This window comes from Ranitomeya imitator, chromosome 1 (genome assembly GCF_032444005.1).
Source record: "Ranitomeya imitator isolate aRanImi1 chromosome 1, aRanImi1.pri, whole genome shotgun sequence".
In the NCBI taxonomy this organism is placed as follows: Eukaryota; Metazoa; Chordata; class Amphibia; order Anura; family Dendrobatidae; genus Ranitomeya; species Ranitomeya imitator.
Window position 1 is genome coordinate 261,050,928 of NC_091282.1, and position 21,808 is coordinate 261,072,735.

The 21,808-nt window shown below is 44.5% G+C and overlaps 2 protein-coding genes across 2 annotated transcripts in view; both read left to right on the forward strand.

The window, feature by feature from the left end:
- TMEM132B (transmembrane protein 132B) overlaps positions 1-21,808 on the forward strand; it is a 1,045,283-nt gene that overhangs the window by 39,368 nt on the left and 984,107 nt on the right. The gene's annotated exons all lie outside the window — the stretch shown is intronic.
- Positions 15,803-17,720, forward strand: LOC138668554 (uncharacterized). The gene is made up of 2 exons (XM_069756035.1): positions 15,803-16,496; positions 16,817-17,720. Exons 1-2 carry the CDS (start codon positions 16,141-16,143, stop codon positions 17,697-17,699), a joined length of 1,239 nt encoding a protein of 412 aa, XP_069612136.1. The 5' UTR covers positions 15,803-16,140; the 3' UTR covers positions 17,700-17,720.

The following is a 21,808-nucleotide window of genomic DNA, read 5'->3' on the forward strand; positions in this document are numbered from 1 at the left end:
CCCACATACAGCCCTCACACAGCACCCTATACACTGTAAAAGTCCCCACATAGCCTCCCCATGATCAGCATGAGACCCATACATCATCTCCATGATCAGCATGAGACTCACATAGCCTCCCCATGGTCAGCATGAGACCCCACATAGCCTCCCCATGACCAGCATGAAATCTAACAGCCTCCCCATGTTCAGCATGAGAACCAGAAAAAACTTGACTCTCAAATGATGGGTAATAGATCCGAAAGTAGGGGTAGTATAAGGTCCCAAGGGCTCGTTGAGGGGTTCCTAAACGCCTTTGCTATGGACTTAATTTGTTGGAGATGTCACAGTACAGGGTACATAGCTGTCCATTGTCCTATGTCAATCAAACTGATGGACTGCATCATGGGAAGGCACTGTTTGTATTATGCTTGTGCAGTCTGCAGTGTGGACAATAAGCCCAGTGAGAGGCCACAAGCATTTCCCGTGACAATGGGGTAAATAGGGCGGTACTTTATCTTGTTCTGATACTCATGGCAAGAGGCAGAGGTGTCAAGTTACTCAGATAGAAGCTGGGGGCCGACAAAAGGTTTCCATATTTCGTAGAAAAGGAGGATCTGCAATATCGGGTCATTAAATGGAGAGGGGAAGCATTAAAGCATCTGTTAGTACAGGGACCATATAGGCGTAGGGTAAAAGACCTGACCCATTCTCATGTCTTTGGTGGGCATCTGGGCATAGACAAAACCCAGGAGTGGGTATTTCAAAGGTTCTACTGATCCAGGTGTCACTGAGCGATTGTTAATTTTCTTGTCCTACCTGTCAGCTATCTGCTCCTATCTCCGACTTCTGCAGTCTCCTGGTGCCGTTGTCCATTATAGAGGTCCCATTTGACTGAACTGCCATGGTCCTTGTCAGGCTCCTAGTTAAGTCAGCCAGAGGGCACCAATATATCCTGATAGTCATGGTGTCATGAAATACAACGACCCAACATGGAATCGGTCAGCAGACGGCACGACAAACACACAAGGGGATGGAAATTGGGAGAGGAGGGCTCTATTGATAGGGAAATGAGGGATGGAAACCACCTGCTCAAACCTGAGCCAGTTCCTGCACCCCCTAATGCCCTAAGAGGGTCTTTTCCCTAACCCCAGTCAGGAACCTCGTCCCTTGTTGTTACCTAGCAATGCCCTGGCTAGTGCACTGGCCAGTAAGGGCGCTAGCCTCAACACTGCAGATGAAACAACATGGTACAGTGACAGACACGAGGCAGATGAGGAAAAAACATCACACTTAGCTTCCATACTCAGCTGCCAAGCTCTACACCGCTGATGACACTGAAACGGGACTCCAAACTCCAGAAGTAGCTGACACTACAGAGCTACAACTGCACATCTTGTCTCCACAGAATAACTCTATCACCAAAACTCAGCTGATGCATCAGGTGACCATTTAAAGGATGGTGGGAGTGGTCACCACCCACATCAGCTGACCTAAGAACTCCGCAGTTGCAACAGATTGCCAGCAAGGGAAATTGACATTAACCCCTGCTGGTCCTGAAAGGAAAAAAGCTACATTTATAACATAGTGGAACCAGAGCTGCCACTAATCTAAAAATGGATTGTGACACATGGATTATGCAACATGGTGCACAGAGGCGGTACCCCTAAGAAACTCCTGCCCGGAGCATAGCCTGAGAGTTCATATTTTCTCCCAGATGGGCCTGCCAAAGGAGATCCTGATGACCAAGAAATGCTGTTTATGTCCAAGGTAATGAGAGAGTTATGTAAGGCTCTCCAGATTAAACAACTCAGGACGTCAGTGTAATATCCGCAGATGGACGGCCTAGTGGAGATGTTCAATAAAACTTTGGAGACCATGCTTAAGAAAGTTGTGGAAAAGGATGGCTGAGATTGGGCTTGCCTTCTCCTATGACTGCTGTTCTCTATTAGGGAAATTTCATGGGCCTATACGGGGTTGTCGTCATTCGAGTTATATGGACGGCACCCTCTGGGATGGATATTGCAAAGTAAATCTGGGAAGCAGAGGTTGCACCCAACAATATTAGCATCGATGATGTGGCACAGATGCAGGACTGGATCGCGAGGGTGATGCAGATCGTGAATGAGAGCCTCCTTCAAACACAAGAGGCCCAGGCAAGGATCAACAGTCAGTGAGGCTGGGACAGTTTAGCCCTGAAGACCGAGTGTTGATGTGATCCCCACGGTTGAAAATAATTTTCTGACCAAATGGCAGGGGCCATATGAGGTGGTCAAAAAGTTGAGTGTTGTCAGCTACAAGATCCACCAGACCGCGAGAAGAAAGTTGTACCAAGTGTACCACAGTAACCTGCTTAAATCATGGCTAGACAGGTAACCGGTGGAGCCTACGTGCCTGGGGCCAATCCTGAAACCAAAAGCTGTATAGAATACCCAAAACTCACTGCAAGATGAATTAGAAGGAGGTAAGGAGAATGTTGAGCCTGGGTGTCATCGAGGAGTCAAAGAGCCGCTGGACCAGCTCGGTTGTCCTCATGCCGAATGCTGATGGAGAGTGGCATTTCTGCGACGACTACCGGAAGCTAAATGGGTTGTCTAAATTTGACGCGCATCCAATGCCCCATGACGATGAACTCATAGAGTTCCAGTATTCCAAAATGCCATGACTTACTTCCTCACAAAAAGTACGTCACTGCTTACCTCGACAATATTGTGATATTCATCCAAGATTGGTGAAGTCATCAGCAGAAAGTCCAGGCCATGCTGGATGTGCTGAGCAAGGCAGGGTTTACCATAGACCCATAGAAGTGTGCCATGGGGAAATAGGAGGGAAAATACTTGAGCTACATCGTAGGAAGAGGAGAAATAAAGCCAAAACTGAATAAGGTGTAAGCAATCCAAAATTAGCCGCAAATGGTCTCCGAGAAACAGGTTTGGGTGTTTTTGGGAATGGTGGGATGCTATCGGTGGTTAGTTTTACCATTATGACCTTAAGGGATTGAAGATGTCGATGGCCAAATAGTCTCCTGAAACAAAGATGGTGTTCCAAGAGTTGAACCTCGCCATATGTAAGCAGCGGGTCTTGATCGTACCTGACTTCAGTAGGGAATAGTCTAGGGGGACTGTGTTGTCCCAAGAAGTAAATGGGGAGGAACTTCCAGTCCTCTATTTAAGTAGAAAACTTTCCTTTCGTGAGAAAAAATATGCCATTGTAGGAGAAGAATGCTTGGCCATCAAATGGGAAATTGAAACCCTGTGGTACCACCTGTTAGGCTGGAAGTCCAGTCTAGTGTCAGATTATGCACCCCTGAGATGGATGAGGGAAAGGAATTGGAAGAATGTCCAGGTGACTAGATGGTTTCTAGGGCTACAGAACTTCAACTTTAATGTTGTGCAGCGGCCTGGGAAGCTGCTTGGTAAGGCAGATGCTCTGTCTAGACTTTTCTGTTTGGTGACTGAGAGTTCTAAAACTTCCTGGCTTTGGGTAGAGGGATGATATATGACCAAGTCACTGGCAAAGTGGGAAGGGGAGATATGCATCACTGTGGTTGTTAGCTTCAGTGATATGAACCTAGAAGAATGCTCCAGCACACTAAATGCTGAGAGGGGTTAATCAGCCATGTTAAGGGCTAGGTTGCGTGAACATTTGTAGAGTGGGTGGAGTCGAGAGGACAAATCCACATCCTTCTGGCTCACTCGGGGTTGGGTGTGACAGGAGGTGCAAGCTCCAGAGCTGTGTTTTGATGATAAGAAAAGATGAACTTTTTATGTTGTTTATTCCTGTGGGTGGATACCAGCAGCAACACAGACTGTACCATACATTATGTTTTTGTTTGGCCAGATATGCCTTGTTTATTTTTGCTAAATCTGCACTGGCTTATACAGCACTCCTAATATATCAGATGCTTAAAGAGACAGTGTTCCATTGTCTTACTCCGTGTGCAGCCGAGTTAGCCGATCTACCATAATATATACACAACACTCAGCATAAATGAATACACCCTTTTTGAAAAGTAAGATTTTAATCAATATCTCACTGTACACAAGAACACTTTCCAACATTTTGACAAGACTGAGTTATATACACACGTGGCCAAAATTGTTGGTGCCCCTCGTTTAATGACAGAAAAACCCACAATGGTCACAGAAATAACTTGAATCTGACAAAAGTAATAATACATAAAATATCTATGAAAATGAACAAATGAAAGTCAGACATTGCTTTTCAACCATGCTTCCACAGAATTAAAAAAATAAAATAAAACTCATAAAATAGGCCTGGACAGAAATGATGGAACCCCTGAAAATAATGTGACAAAAGGGACATATTAAATCAAGGTGTGTCCACTAACTAGCATCACAGGTGTCTACAATCTTGGAATCAGTGAGTGGGCCTGTATATAGGGCTACAGATACTCACTGTACTGTTTGCGAAGCGAAGGAAAAAGTTGTCTCAGGAGATTAGAAAGAAAATTATAGACAAACATGTTAAAGGAAAAATTTATAAGACCATTCCAAGCAGCTTGATGTTCCTGTGACTACAGTTGCACATATTATTCAGAAATTTAAGATCCAGGGGACTGTAGCCAACCTCCCTGGTTGTGGCCGCAGGAGGAAATTGATGACAAAATGAAGAGACAGATAATGCAAATGATAACCAGAGAGCCCAGAAAAACTTTGAAACAGATTAAAGGTGAACTTTAAGATCAAAGAACATCAGTGTTAGATCGCACCATCAGTCGTTGTATGAGCTAAAGTGGACTTCATAGGAGACGACCAAGGAGGACACCATTGTTGAAAAAAATTCATAAAAAAGCCAGACTGGAGTTTGCCAAACTACATGTTGACAAGCCACAAAACTTCTGGGAGAATGTCCTATGTTCACAAACAGAAGAATGAAGCATATCAAGAAAAGAACACTGTCCCTACTGTGAAACATGGAGGAGGCTCTGTTATGTTCTGGGACTGCTTTACTGCATCTGGCACAGGGTGTCTAGAATCTGTGCAGGGTACAATGAAATCTGCTTGGAGGCACCTGGTATATAAGTCACCCTCCCCTGTACGTATGTAAAGGAGTGACTTGGTTGCAATGCACATGTAATGTATATACTGTTAAGCTAATGTAATGTGCTGTCCCCCATTGTTCATTAATGTGTGTCATTCATTGTAATGTGGTGTATTCAATATGTCTAGGATTAGGGATAAGATAGGATAGAGGTTAGTATAGGATAATAGTGGGGTTAGCTTAAGGGGGGCACATTAGAGCAAAGCAATAGCATAGAATAGGTTAGTCAGATACAGGCAGCACAGGAGTTAAGCGGTTGGGATGGGCTACAGAGCAGAGCAGCACATATAAGAGAAGCACTTCCTGGTAGAAGACAGTTTGAGCCCGGTAGTGATGGGCAGTCCGGCTCTTTTTGGTGATCCGGCTCTCATAGCTCCGCTCACCAAAAATAGCCAGCTCTTTTTGGATCCTAAATGGATCCCTATTAAATATGTGTTCAAAATATGTGAAAACATATTTATGCTGATGTAATGCATCTGAAACCCAACCCACCTAAAACTCCGCCCAGTTGCCAGTAACCAATTAAATTTATGAGTAGGTGGCATTCTGTTCAGGTAGGCGGAGTTACGTCTTGCCGACGTCTGTGATTTTACGCCCAGTGAGAGCCAGAGAATTCAGTGGCTCTCACTGGGGTGCCGGCTCCCATCGTTCACAGCAGGGAACTGGCTCTTTGTACTGGTTGTTCGCGACCGAGCCATCACTAGCGCCCATGCATCTTGCCCAAGGGCAGAGAGCATGTTGGCCTCAGGCCTTGGGAGAATGTGAGTGGGCACCAACTTAGTGGAATTATCTCCAGGGAAGATCCGGGGTCTATGACCAGGACAGCAGCAGCTATGATAGTGCTCCCGGCACCTTTTTCTATGGAAGCTGGACATGGGGATTTTAAAAAGGTGACGCAGAAAGGACAGATGGGACAAGAATTGTCCACAGAAGAAGCTGGGACTACTGAAGGTATGAAAGGTATGAAAGGAGAAGACATAGAAATAATGAAGTTTGCTTGGAAGCCAGGGAGAGAAAAGGATATGAAACTCTGTACGAACTGTGCTGCTGAAGTGACATGTGCCTGTGTTTTCAGTAAAGTTGATATATTTGCAAAGAACTATGACTCTGCAGTGATTCTTAGAACTTGGAAGTCTGAAGTCAGAGTGGCGGAAACCGTAAGTGCTCTGCACCTAAAGGAACTTTATATTTCTCCTGTAAGGCGCCAGGGTGAGGTAACGCTAACCCCTGTTGCCACAGCTACCACCCTGGTCTCCTTACAGGTAGGTGCCTGTTCAACATCTAGGAGTTTGGTATCTAGCTTGTTGTTAAGCTGCTAAGTACGTTGTTAAGTCCTGTCTTTACCCGAACCCTCCCTGAGTCTGTATAGCCTAGGCCTTTACTCTGAACCTGTACCTTTGTCAAATCTTGTCTGTACCTGCTTCCCTGGGTCTGTTTGGCCTAGGCCTGAACTCTGAACCTGTACTTGTATCTGATCTTGTCTATACCTGCTTCCCTGGGTCTGTATGGCCTAAGCCTGAACTCTGAACCTGTACCTTGTATCTGTTGTACCCTAAACCTCCTGTGTCTGAATCAGGACCTATTTCTGAACCTGCTGTGTCTGAATCAGGATCTCTCTGTAAAACTTGCTGTGACTGAATCAGTAGTAAACGTGCAGTGTATGAATCAGTATCTACTTCTACACCTGCTGTGTCTGAATCACTACTAAACCTGTAGTGTCTGAATCTATACCTATCTCCCAAACTTGCTGTGATTAAATCAGTACTAAACAAGCAGTGTCTGAATCTGTATCTTCTTCCATACTGCTGTGTCTGAATCAATACCTACCTCCAAACCTGCTGTGTCTGAATCAGTCCCTACCTTTAAACCTGCTGTGTCAGAAGCAGTACACTTTTCTAAACCTGCTGTGTCTGAATCAATATCTACCTCCCTTTTACGTAGCCATCTGTGTCTGAATTAGTACCTATCTCTAATCTGTTGTGCCTGAGCAACATGTGTATTCACTGTGTACACTTGCTACTTTATTGTAGGAATCCTGTCTGTCCTGTGTGAACATGGTCCTATCTGTCGTGTGTGAACCTGGTCGTGTGTTAACCTGGTCCTGTCTGTCCTGTGCAAATCTTACCTTGTCTGTCCTCTGGGTACATGTCCTTGTTTTTGTCCTGAGTGAACCTGACCCTGCCAGTTTTGTGTGATCCTAGTCCTGTCAGCACTGGCGGTTCCTTGCCTGTCTGCACCTGCGGATCCATACCTGTCCGCACCTGCAGTTTTGTACCTGTCCACATCGGCTATTCCCTGTGTGTCCGCACCTACGGTTTCTTGCCTGTTCGCACCTGCAGTTCCTTGCCTGTCTGCACCTGCGGTGTTGTGAATTCTGCTCTTGGGTTCCCTCCAGTGGTTGTTGGTGGGAATGCAGTTGTCTCTGACTCGCAGTCCTGGCCAGGTGTATCGGATAATTACAATTCTGACTGGGATATTTAGGTGTGCAGGATCCTTTAGCCCTTGCCAGTTGTCAATGTTTCTTTGGAAGTGTTGGATCTCTGCCTGGCCTCTCCTGCTTATCTGCCAGTTCAGCAAAGATAAGTGTCTGTTTCTTTTCTTGTGGCACACATGCAGTGTGCTTATTTTCAGTACTGTTCGTTTGTTTTTCTTTTGTCCTGATTAGACTGTGTCTGTGTTTTCTCAGTCTGGTTGGTTTCACTGGAGTTGCAGATATATGCTCCTACATCTTTAGTTAGATGTAGGAAGTTTTTTGTATATTCTGCTGTGGATTTTTTGAAGGGTTTTAATACTGACCGCACAGAACTCTGTCCTATTCTGTCCTATCTAGCTAGAGTGGCCTCCTGTGCTAAATCCTGTTTTTTCTGCCTGTGTATGTTTTTTCCTCTCCGACTCACCGCCAATATTTGTGGGGGGCTGTCTATCCTTTGGGGATTTTCTCTGAGGCAAGATAGTATTCCGATTTCCATCTTTAGGGGTATTTAGTCCTCCGGCTGTGACGAGGTGTCTAGGTGTGTTAGGTACACTCCACGGCTACTTCTAGTTGCGGTGTTAAGTTCAGGGTTGCGGTCAGTATAGTGGCCACCTTCTCCAGTGAAAGTTCTCATGCAGCTCCAAGGTCACCGGATCATAACACTGCGGTTCCTTGTCTGTTTGCACCTGCAGTTCCTTGCCTTTCTGCACCTGTGGTTCCTTGCCTGTCCACACCTGCAGTCCTGAAGCTGTCCCCACCGGTGGTTCCCTGCCTGTCTGCACCTGCGGTTCCTTGCCTGTCCACACCTGCTCTTCCTTGCCTGTCCGCACCTGTGGTCCTGTAGCTGTCCACACCTGTGGTTCCTTTCCTGTCTGCACCTGGGGTTCTGCACCTGCAGTTCCGTACCTGTTCGCACCTAAATTACCTGAAACATTTAGATGTGGTTACTGCTTTCTAAGGATTTCACACCAGATGTAAAAGCAAAGGTTCTCATACTTTTGTCACGCATATGTGATATTCGATCATTTTTTCATATTTAAGAATTACAAAGTGTAATATGTTTGACACCTTTGTTTGATTTGGTGTTCTGTAGCTACTTCTAGGACTTCTGTGAAAATCTGATGTTGTTTTCAGTAAATTTATGCAGAAATATGGAAAATTCAGAAGGGTTCACAAACTTTAAAGCTCCACTGTGTATCTATAAATAAATATATATATATCACAAATGTGTGTCTAACGTGTTGAGGACATGCAACATCTTCCTGAGCAAAGCTGCAAAAAATCATTAAAAATCATTAAAAGATGCAGCATTTCATTTATTTTGTGACATTTCAGTAATTTTGTGTCACAGTGTGCTAGGTTTATTTTGCCCTGACAGGTCTTTTCATGAAAGCAATGTTCGCACTGTCATATTTGATGGTACATTTATTTGCATGTTATCCAGCCCTAGAAAAACATTTCAGAACTGCAGCAGATGTGATAAAATAATCTATATTACCTTCTGATTTTCTGGCAAGTCAGACAATCTCTGTGTCAGTTCCCAAGAATCCGGCAAGTGACGACTGTAGCCAATCAGTGGCATCATGACTCATTGCTGATCGGTGAGGCCAGTAATCTGGCACGTGACTAATAAGGTCTCTTTTTGGATTCAGCAATGATGTGCCAAAGACCAGGAGCAATGTGGGAGCGTCTGTAATGGATTGCTAGGGGTAGAGGAGGTAAATATTTTTTAAGACTAAATAACCTGTTTAAGTATTGTGAATCTTTTGAAATTCTTCAACTTCACATTAATTACTTTTTAGATGAAAAGTTTTTGCTCATTAAATAAAATTTTCTTTATTCCTCCATACAGTGAATAAAATGAGCAGGATAAGAGCTGTGCCAACTGCTGGTGTCATCATGGTGTACCTATTATGATATGATTAAGGGCGGATATGCCTAAAATATGTTGTTGGATGATGGTTACTGGCAATCCGCCAGTGCAGGGCCCTCTCCTCCCTCTGTAAAAGTCTGTCATTGCTATTTTGTTCATTATAATTTATATTTGTATTTTGTATGTAAATCCATTTTCATGTTCATCACCATGGAATCAATGGAATAAATAATAATACTTATCCTCCTGGGTTTTCTGTGACTCTAGACTAGAACTTTCACTTACTGGAGTTCAATCACAAGTGCAGGTCAGTGGCGCAATCAAAGGGTGGGTTCATGGGCCTTTTTCTCATTGCCATTTATTGGATCTATTGTTAACTTGGTTTTTGACCTGGCTGACAGTATCTTTGCCTAGCCCTTTGATGCCCTTTTGAATGGACCCTTGGTCTGCCAGACCTCTTTCTCTGTCTGTTGGGATCACTGATCTCCCGCGCTCTAACCCAACCCCCGTTGACTACTTTTTAGATATGATTTTGTCCAGATTCTTGTATGACAACCAGGGTGCTCCTGGACTTTGCTAAGTGAGAGGCTTGCACAAAGTTTGTCTGTGGAAGTTAGCAGATTCCTCAAAGGCCAACACTTCTGTCCTTCAGATCTTTACATCATAATTTTTTATTTATCTTGTCAATCGATTAAATAAGAAATAATGCAAATTTTATCAAAATCTTGTTAAAATGAGCTTATCATTTATTGTATTCAGCTATGAATATATATACACTGCTCAAAAAAATTAAAGGGAACACTAAAATACCACATCCTAGATATCTCTGAATGAAATAGTCCAGTTGTTTTATTCATTGCATAGTGGAATGTGTTCAGAACAATAAAACATAACAATTATCGATGTAAATCAAAATGAATTTCCCATGGAGGTCTGGATTTGGAATGATACTCAAAATCAAAGTGGAAATCAAATTACAGGCTGATCCAACTTCAGTGGAAATGCCTCATGACAAGGAAAAGATGCTCAGTATTGTGTGTGGCCTCCACATGCCTGTATGACCTCACTACTGTCGAATGCCTGGGCATGCTCCTGATGAGGCAGTGGATGGTCTCCAGAGGCATCTCCTCCCAGACCTGGACTAATGCATTCGTAACGTAGTAACTACTTTACTGTCTGTGGTGCAATGTGATGTTGGTGGATGGAGCGAGACATGATGTCCCAGATGTGCTCAATTAGATTCAGGTCTAGGGAACGAGTGCACCAGTCAATAGCTTCAATGCCTTCATCTTGCAGGAACTGCTGACACTCCAGCCACATGAGGTCTGGCATTGTCCTGCATTAGGAGGAACCCAGGGCCAACCGCACCAGTAAATGGTCTCACAAGGGGTCTGCTGATCTCATCTTGGTACCTAATGGAAGTCAGGCTATATCTGGCGAGCACGTAGAGGGCTGTGTGGCCCTCCAAAGAAATTCCACCCCACACTTTTACTGACTCACTGCCAAACCGGTCATGCTGAAGGATGTTGGAGGCAGCAGATCACTCTCCACGGCATCTCCAGACTCTGTCACGTCTGTCACATGTGCTCAGTGTGAACCTGCTTTCATCTGTAAAGAGCACAGGGCGCCAGTCTTGAATTTGCCAATCCTGGTGTTCTCTTGCAAATGCCAAGTCTCCTGCATGGTGTTGGGCTGTGAACACAACCCCCATCTGTGGACGTCGGGCACTCAGACCATCGTCATGGAGTCGGTTTCTAACCGTTTGTGCAGACACATGCACATTTGTGGCCTGCTAGAGGTCATTTTGCAGGGCTCTGGCAGTGCTCCTCCTGTTCCTCCTTGCACAAAGTCAGAAGTAATGGACCTTCTGCTAGGGTTGTTGCCCTCCTACATCCCCCTCCATGTCTCCTGGTGTACTGGCCTGTCTCCTGGTAGCACCTCCAGCCTCTGGACACTATGCTGACAGACACAGCAAACTTTGCCACAGCTCGCATTGATGTGCCATCCTGCATGAGCAGTACTACCTGAGCCACTGGTGTGGGTTGTAGAGTCTGTCTCATGCTACCACAAGTGTGAAAGCACAACCAACATTCAAAAGTGACCAAAACATCAGCCAGAAAGCATTGGTACTGAAATGTGGTCTGTGGTCCCCACCTGCAAAACCACTCCTTTAATGAGTGTGTCTTGATAATTGCCAATAATTTACATCTGTTTTCTATTCCACAGCATTGCCAATCAGTGTTGCTTTCTAAGTGGACAGTTTGATTTCACAGAAGCAGTGTTTCAGCAGTGTATATAGTGTATATGTGTATGAAAAAAAGTTTTGAACAGGCCCTGTGTGTATCTTTGTCCTGCCTTTATGGTATTACCTCTGTTGATATTTCGGGAGAATTTTAAGAGCAAGCATTCCATGTTTTACAGTTTTATTTGTCAATCAGAGAGGAAGGAGAAGGACCCTGTTATAAATAAGTGACATTTGTAAAGATTTATGACAATACATTTTAAAACTGAATCCTTCATATCTTTCTTCTTCAAGAGCAGAATCCATGACAATAGCGTGAACATAACCTCAGACTACGGGCAGGTGCAGACGACCATATTTTTTTACATCCCCGAAAATCGGATCAATTGTGTCAATGACATTCTGATCAGAGTTTGATCAGAGTGTGATCATAGTGTGATCCGATTCTCTCAGATGAGGAGAAGATAGAGAAAAAAGTCTCCATTTCTTCATTCTGTCAGTCTGTGGAAATCGGACTGTGCTTAGTTGTCATTCGAGTGCTGTCCGATGTTTCCCACACACTCATTGACTTGGATAGCCAATATCAGATCAAACTTGGGTATGCTGCAATTTTTTTCCTCGGACAGTATCTGATAAAAAATCGGACATGTTCACGGCCCCACAGACTAACATTGGTCCAAAACATCAGATTGCATTTGCACCGAAAATACGCTTATCTGCACCTGCCCTAACTGCGGACTGTCTAACCACAGTAGGTATAGAGACACATACTGTTAGGTCTGCAAAGAAGCTACGTAAGCAAACGGTAGGATATATTTTTTAAGTCTAATTGTAAAGTAGCTTTGTTTTTCTTTTATGCACTGGGGCTGTAAAAAAGTTGCTAAAGTGCTCATGATCTTTAAGAAAAGTAGGTAAAATGCTGTAAAAGCATTGCCCTATTGAATGAAGATTGCATCTGGAGGGATGCATGTTAATCTATGTCTTTTAAAGGCAGCAATAACTGGTTATTGACACTCAGCAGTTTACAGCTTTGTCTCCAGCAGAAGCTTTGGGAAGGAGCATATAGCTCTATTCGAAACTGTTCATTTCTACTGATCGGTGAACTTCGCCTGTGAACTTTTCCCCTTGTGCTGTATTTACATTTATCTTTGCCGACTCGCCTGATTTTAGAGCACTGACAATGTTCCTAATGAAACAGTTCACTGCCAGAAAGTGAAATTTTTCTTTATAAATCTAAACACACCCAGGAGAGTTGGATGTGCCGGTTCCATCTCAGTGCTGCGGTTTCACATCTAAAATGAACTATCAGCATTTAGAAGCCTCAGAATAGTAATTCTGTCTGAATTAGCCCCACAGCACTTACGCTATGGCGGTAACAGATGCTTTGAGCATTCACAACAATTAGTAATTAAAACAAAACTGGCAATGTTGATTTGATTAAAAAGTTATGTTTATTAACAGTATTTTCCCATCTGCTTTGTGCAACCAGCAGATCGTTGCTGTTCTGCATGTAGCGGGGTGTTGATCAAACACTGCATCTTGTCCGATGCCTCTCTCTTGGAACTATGGTCCCTCACTGGTGGCTCTCCCAGCAATGACTGGAGAACCAAAAATTAAAGACCACGGTCATAAAGAGGACCTGTCACTTACAACAGTGCTCAGTGCTGGGACATTGGATTACTACAAAACTTAAATGGAATCTGTCAGTAGGACCAACCCTCTAAGCCATCTATATGGTCATGTAGGTCATAGGAAAATTAATAAAGTGATACCTTCATATCTGTGATCCAATGTCTTATTCCAGAGAAATCCATGTTTAGGGCTCAGATCTGCATGAGAATCTGCCTCCAGGGATTATTATAAATAAAAGGCGACGTTAACAGCGTGAGCCATGTACTGTATTTTGCAAATTATAAGACGCACCGGATTATAAGATGCACGTGAGGTGGAAAATAAAAAAATAAAAAAAGTAAATAAAATTGTGGTGCAGCTTATAATCCGTTTTAATGGTAGCTTACCCATGGGGCAGGCAGTGATGGTGGAGCGGGATCACAGGAGCCAGGGTCGCTGCTTCAGGAGGTTGGCGTCGACAGGAGTAGGGCGATGCTGCAGGCCCGTCCTCTCAGAAGGGTTGCTGATTTAGGAGGTCGCTGTAATTCAGATAAAACAGGACATTCCATGAGTAAGTGTATGTTCCCACGGTCAGGATCCGGCAGCGCTTTGGATGCAGCACATGTCCGCTACATCCAAAGCGCTGCCGGCTTTTGAACGCAGGTGATTCCGCATGTGTTCATTGAACCGTGCGGAATCACCACGCCCAATACATTGGATGGAAAATTTACATAAATAAATTGACATGTTGCGGTCTCAAAAGACGTGCCACATGTCCGTCTCCGCAGGGAAGCCGGAGGCGTCCCTGTACGCATAGTGTAGATGGGATTTCTTCAAACCTCGTCCACTACTCTGTAACATCTGGCCGCAGCAGGTTGGACCCTACGGATGTACGCAGCATCCAATCCACAGCGTTTACTAACCATGGGAACATACCCTAAGGACTAGGATTTAGTCTGAAATGCGTAGGGAAAAACACAATTTTTCTAGTACCACAAATGTTTTGTTTTAACTGAATTACAATAAAGTCTTCGTCTGCCACAATGGAGCAGGAGTATTTTTCTATCCCGGCAGAGAATCGCTGGCAATTTCAAACTTGGAGAGCTGGATCCCACTTTCTTTTGTAGATCAGTGTCTGGCCCATAGTCCTGAACAGCTCTCATTACATATAAGAAAAATATGGATTTCTCTGGAACAAGACAACGGATCACAGATATCAAGGTAGCATTTTATTCAGCTTCCTATGACCTGCATGCCCATATAGACGGTTTAGGAGTGTTGATCTTTCTGGCAAATTCTTATTAAAGAGAATTTGTCACTTTCCATAAATATGTAGTTTTCTTTGTTTACCTGGTGGAAACTTCACTGGTTGTTGTTTTTCTCTAATTCCTGTGGCTTTTCATTCCTAAGATAGGGCCGCCATTAGAGCATTACTGCCCTTACTGCTCTATGGGGTCCGGTAAGCAGCAATTCAGAGTGGGGCCCAGGACCCCCCATCTTGTGCTTCTGCTCACCGGGCCCCATCGTGCAGTGAAGTTCTGTGCGCGGTGCACACCTCGGCGCTGGGAGTTTTTCTCAGAGCTCCACAGCTGTCTAACATGGATGGCTGCGTAGCTCCGGCTCCCTCCGGCCTCTGGACTTCTGGTCAAGTGATGGCACGTATGTGATGACATCATCACATATGCGCTATCCTGTACGAGGTCATCAGAAGTAAAGCTGCGCCTTCAGGGGATCGTCAATGAGGTAAGTATGAGAAAATGTCTTTATATAATGAATTAAATGAGTGAGAGAGGAGGTGAAGAGAGATTTCAAGTGATGGAAGGGGGACTGTAAATAATGAAGTGAGGGAGAGGGTGGGGGACTGAACATGATGTGAGGGAGGAGACAGGAGACTGCAAATGATGAAGTATGGGAGGGTGACTGCAAATGTTGAAGTGGGGGTGAGGGGGGACTGCACATGATGAAGTTGGGGAGAGGGACTGCAAATGATGGAGTGGGGGAAGGAAACTGCAAATGATGTAGTGAGTGGGGACTGCAAATTATGAAGTGAGTGGGGGACTGCAAATAGTGAAAAGAGTGGGGGGGACTCCAAATGATGAAGTGAGTGGGGGGAGGGGAAATGCAAATGATAAACTGAGGGGGAAGGGGACTGTAAATGATGAAGTGAGATTGGGGAGGGGCACGGCAAATGAAGTGAGGGAGGGGTACTGCACAAGATGTCAGGGGAGGGGACTGCAAATGAAGTGAGTGGGGGAAGGGGGACTGCAAATGATGAAGTGAGAGGCAGGAGGGGGACTGCACATGAAGTGAGTGAGGGGAGGGGGCTGCAAATGATGAAGTGAGTGGGGGAGGTGAATGACAAATGAAGTGGGGAAGGGGCTGCAAATGAAGTATGTGGGGGAGGGGGACTGTACATGATGAAGTGAGGGGGGATTGCAAATGATGAAATGAGTTGGGGAGACGGGGCAACCATCACCGCAATGGAGGTGTAGCATGGTTAGTACATGAGCATCGACTCTACTAATGAATACGGGACATTGATGTCAGTGTCTCTTGCTGCATAAGGCTACTTTCACACTAGCGTTAACTGCAATCCGTCCCAAAAACGTCTTTTTCCCGAAAAAACGGATGCGTCAAAAAACTGCAAAACGTATGCAACGAATACAGCATTTCGACGGATCCGTCGCAAAACCGTCGCAAATCCGATAAACGGTTCCGTTGAAATGCTGGATGCGTTGCATACGTTGCATACGTTTTTTCCATCCGTTGCATACGTTTTTACGACGGATCCGTTTTTAAAATGGGAGGCACCAAAATTTGATTGGCTACTGGAAACTAGGGAAATCTATATACTGACTGTATTTACAGCACATCTTTGAGGGTTTTAGTTTAGTGGCAATGATGGATGGTGTAATTGGGAGGATTTCGAGTTTGGTTACTGAAGTTATATTTGAGACGAATCGCCTGGATATCATAGTGCGGGAGAAGGAGGCGGCAGCAGAAAGACGGATGATGCAACGGAGAAGGCGACGATTCTGGATACATCCAATCAATGAGCTGCGGATGACCAGGGGTGTCCAGTCCACTCTCTATCTGGAGTTGCGGTGCAACCCCCAAAAATTCTTTAGTTATGTACGGATGAGGATGGAACATTTCGATTATTTGGTTGGAAAAATAGAGGATGTCATCCAAAGGCAGGACACAAGGATGAGGCTTGCCATCACACCGGCGGAGCGGCTCATGGTGACACTGCGGTAAGCATTTTTTCTTTATGTCATTGCTCATATTGAATGTGAGTACATGCTGCAGAGAATACTGCGCTGACACATTGCGCCGCATTTACTGTAGCATGTCATTTGTTGGTTTATGTGAGGCCATTCCACTTGTTTTTTTTTCTTGTGTCATTGGTCATATTGAATGTTATTACATGCTGCAGAGAATACTGCGCTGACACATTGCGCCGCATTTACTGTAGCATGTAATTTGTTGGTTTATTTGAGGCCATTCCACTTGTTTTTCTTGGTTGATGGTCTGTGCAATTTTTTTTTACATTTTTTTTTATTTTTCCCTGCAGCTTCCTAGCTACGGGTGAGTCTTTGACTTCACTCCATTTCCAATTCCGGCTGGGGATTTCCACTATTGGCGGAATTGTGAAGGACACATGTCGTGCGATTTGGGACACTTTACAGCTGGAGTATATCCCACAACCAACAATGGAAATCTGGATGAGAAGTTCCGAACAATTTGAGCGAATGTGTAATTTTCCAAATTGTGTTGGTGCTGTGGACGGCAAACACATTAGGATTGCAAAACCGGCAGGAACAGGATCAGAGTACTATAACTATAAAAAATACTTCTCAATTGTACTCATGGCTATTGCTGACGCCAACTGCCGATTCCTTGCTGTGGATATAGGAGCGTATGGCCGGTCCAACGACTCCCAAGTGTTTAAAAACTCTCCGATGGGTCGCTGCCTGTATGGAGATACATACAATTTCCCGCCAGCAAGACCGCTCCCAGGAACCAGTGAACCAGCCTTGCCCTATGTGTGTGTAGGTGATGAAGCCTTTCAACTGTCGCCGCACCTACTGAAACCATACAGCAGCCGTGAATTACACCGCACCAAGCGGGTATTTAATTACCGTCTTACCAGAGCAAGAAGAGTGGTAGAGTGCTCTTTCGGTATTTTGACAGCAAAGTGGAGAGTTCTGCTGACGGCAATAAAACTGGATACAAAAACTGTAGACGATGTTGTCAAGGCATGTGTGGTGCTCCATAATTTTGTTATTTCAAAGGAGCCCGTTACCTTGGATGACGAACAATTGGAGACATCCTTGTGGGATTACCGAAGTGCCTCTGTTCGCTCCACCGGTTCTGTTACTAGGATGAGGGAACAGTTTGCTGAATATTTTTTGTCACCTGTTGGGCGGATTCCATGGCAAGACATAATTGTGTGACTTTTTTTAATTTTTTTTCTTTTTTTTTTCCAAAATTTTTTGGTAGCAACTGCCACAAAAAAAAAAAAAAAAAAAAAGAGTGTGTGTGGTTTGCTTGCTAATATAATATAAAACCATTTTGTTAAACCTTGAAAACGTCTGGTGTTTCTTTTCACTTAACCTTTCATATTTACCTTAATTAATGAACACACACACACAGTAGATTGTAAACCAGAATTATGTTTATTTCAAAAAATATATTTTTTGTGGGTAATTTTCCCACACAATTTTTTTTTTGGTAATTTAAAGAACCTTTTTTTTTTTGGCAAAAAAAAACTATGTACAAGTACATTCCAGGTTCACAGGTCCTGGTATTGTTGGGTGGAGTAACTATGGGAGGAGGGGCTGGAAGGTTGGACCACGTCGGTAGGTGGGATTGGGGAAACCCTACCTGTTGCGTCTGTAGTGGAAGGGGGGGGAAAACAGGAGGCTGACCAGAGGGGTGTTGTGTTGGGGTAGGTGGAAAACTTACTGGGGAAGTAAAGCTGGGCAAAGATGAAGAAAACACGGGTGAATACATTTGGGTTGTGGGCCGGGTTGGGTATTGGTAGTGATGTTGATATTGAGAGTGATGTGGATATTGGGACTGGCGGTGATATTGTGGGGCATGGTGTTGAAATTGGGACTGGGATGTGTGGGGAGGTGTGGGGGTAGATTGGGGTTCGTTAATTACCTTCAGCAGAGCGTTATGGCAGCTATTCATTACCCGCATCTGCTGATCAAAAGAAAGCTTTTCCATGCTCCTGAGCATGGACTGAAAAAAAAGATTGGCTGGAGCTTGACTTACATCTAAATGCAGTCTATCCAAGCGACTGCTGATTTCATGGTGGTTTTCACTCATGCGTGATTGCATCATGCTGAAACCAGCAGTCACTTGTTCTCCCAAAATTTTAAATGAATTTTGGAAGCCTGCATTTAGATGCAAGAACTCAGGAGCATAGCTCCTTTCCTGACCCCTCTGACGCTGCCGCCATGAACCTACCGGTGGTGTAGAGGTGGCAGGGTCAGAGGGGTGGGGTAAAGGGAACACTATCTGTTGACCATCAGATGCGAGTAAGGAAGGCTGCACTCCACTGGTAGAGGCGGATGAAGTGGAGGGGACAGAGGGGTGAGAGGTGTGGGGCCTACCGACGTGGTCCCCGGTGGCGGACTCAGGAGGGATCGCTTCAGAGGGTGCAGAGGTAGATGCAGGCGCACGGTGGCTGGAGTAGGTGCTGTGAAAGAAAAAAAAATAACTTAATATATTGATATGAAAAAGGCCGGACTGAAACAAAAGTTTTGTGATTAGACAGGTTCTTACTGTGATGTTGAATACTTACACTCTACTCAGCATGGTTTCCCTCAGGAAGGAGAGGTTCGGGCCATATCTGTACCTCCTCTTCTTCCTTGCTGCTGAGCCACTCGGGGCCTGCATCTCCTCGTTAAACTCCCTCTTAAAGCGATCCCTCAATGACCGCCACCGCTTCCTAACCTTGGTACCTGTGAAGACAGGAATGAAGAAAAAAAAAAAAATATTCGTAAATGCAAGACATTACATTCAGCTCAAAACATCACTGAAAAGTGAATACTTACATAGTTTGCTCTGCTGCTGTGGAAGAAGGTCCTCCCACCTCGCAAAGATGTTTCGGCATACTTCCAACCAGAGCCGACGGGTGACACTGGTATCAGCATGCCTGCGGTCAGCCATGTTCCACAGTGGCTCCCGTTCACGAACCTCCTCGATGAGGGCTTCAATATCGATATCTGAATCGTATTCGGGAGCACACTGTGAAGCCTGTTAGAACAAAAAAAAAAGAAAGAATTAAAAATTAGTAGACTGAAAGCAAAAAATTAACAATTGAAGCCCCACAAAAAACCGACTCACTGATGGCCGACCGCGGCGTCGAGTCCGCCGACTCTGGGAGCGCCTGGGAGAACCTTCATGCTGTGCTGGACGTTCAGCAGCACCAGCAGCAGCAGCAGCAGCAGCAGCAGGAGACTGAAATAAAGGATAAAAAAATTAGCTTTAATGTATGTATATGTTTTCTGTGTTACGTTATATATGAAATTCTGTTTTGTGTACGGTGCAGTGTGATGTGTGAAGCAAGTGTTTCACCACTACTTACACTTGGTTCCTCCTCCACTTCGATGTCTCCACCCGTCTCGGTCCCTTCCGACAGCTCCTCATCGGATTCTGATTCCTGTTTAAACATAATAAATGCATGTAGTGACTCAAAATGATGTAAATTTTAAAAAAAAAACAAAAAAATTTTTTTTACTTACCGATACCTGCTGTTGCTGTGGAGGAGGGCTGCCGGAAGAGGACATTGTGTGGCTGTGGTCCAGGTGGCTGTGGTCCTGGTAGGTCTGTAAGTTAAAAGACACTTGCAATCTGCTCTACACATTGAAGTAGCAGATTTGGAGTCTTCAAAACTTTTCAGATTTTCTGGATGTGGGCCAGGTGGCTGTGGTCCAGGTGGCTGTGGTCCAGGTGGCTGTGGTCCAGGTGGCTGTGGTCCAGGTGGCTGTGGTCCAGGTGGCTGTGGTCCAGGTGGCTGTGGTCCAGGTGGCTGTGGTCCTGGTAGGTCTGTAAGTTAAAAGACACTTGCAATCTGCTCTACACATTGAAGTAGCAGATTTGGAGTCTTCAAAACTTACTTTTCAGATTTTCTGGATGTGGGCCAGGTGGCTGTGGTCCAGGTGGCTGTGGTCCAGGTGGCTGTGGTCAAGGTGGCTGTGGTCCAGGTGGCTGTGGTCCAGGTGGCTGTGGTCCAGGTGGCTGTGGTCCTGGTAGGTCTGTAAGTTAAAAGACACTTGCAATCTGCTCTACACATTGAAGTAGCAGATTTGGAGTCTTCAAAACTTACTTTTCAGATTTTCTGGATGTGGTCCAGGTGGCTGTGGTCCAGGTGGCTGTGGTCCAGGTGGCTGTGGTCAAGGTGGCTGTGGTCCAGGTGGCTGTGGTCCAGGTGGCTGTGGTCCAGGTGGCTGTGGTCCTGGTAGGTCTGTAAGTTAAAAGACACTTGCAATCTGCTCTACACATTGAAGTAGCAGATTTGGGGTCTTCAAAACTTACTTTTCAGATTTTCTGGATGTGGGCCAGGTGGCTGTGGTCCAGGTGGCTGTGGTCCAGGTGGCTGTGGTCAAGGTGGCTGTGGTCCAGGTGGCTGTGGTCCAGGTGGCTGTGGTCCAGGTGGCTGTGGTCCTGGTAGGTCTGTAAGTTAAAAGACACTTGCAATCTGCTCTACACATTGAAGTAGCAGATTTGGGGTCTTCAAAACTTACTTTTCAGATTTTCTGGATGTGGTCCAGGTGGCTGTGGTCCAGGTGGCTGTGGTCCAGGTGGCTGTGGTCAAGGTGGCTGTGGTCCTGGTAGGTCTGTAAGTTAAAAGACACTTGCAATCTGCTCTACACATTGAAGTAGCAGATTTGGGGTCTTCAAAACTTACTTTTCAGATTTTCTGGATGTGGGCCAGGTGGCTGTGGTCCAGGTGGCTTATGCCGGTCAGTGTGGTCCCTACTCTATCTGCAATATAATAAGTATAATGGATTGAAAGTTAGACCAAAGCAGAAATAGGTAATGTTTACCACTAAACACCATGTTAAAATGAGAAAAATATGTGAACACCCAAACCCAAAAACTGGTGCACGTTATACCATTCTTTTCCATGTCCCAAAAACAAAAAAAGGTAAACTGTGAGACACCTTTAAAAATATTTTTATGTTTTAAAAAAAAAACAATTACCTCCCCGAAATAAAATTTCAAAGGATAACCTTTATTAAAAAATGACCACTCAAACAACTCTGTATTGCATGTGTAACCATTGGTACATACACCTGATTTAAATTTACCTTTAAGAAATTATACTACGGACAATTTTTTAAGAAACATTTTATTAATATATAATTTATTTCTTTTTTTTTTTTTAAATCACAATGGAGTATTTTAAAATACAAGTACATCGAATGGGAATGGTTAAGTAAATTTAAAAAAAAAAAATATAACCTCAAGCTGCAGACCATTAGACTTTGCAATAATACATCCATTTTAATAAACAAAAAAAAAAAAAAAGGTGCACAAAACACTATAC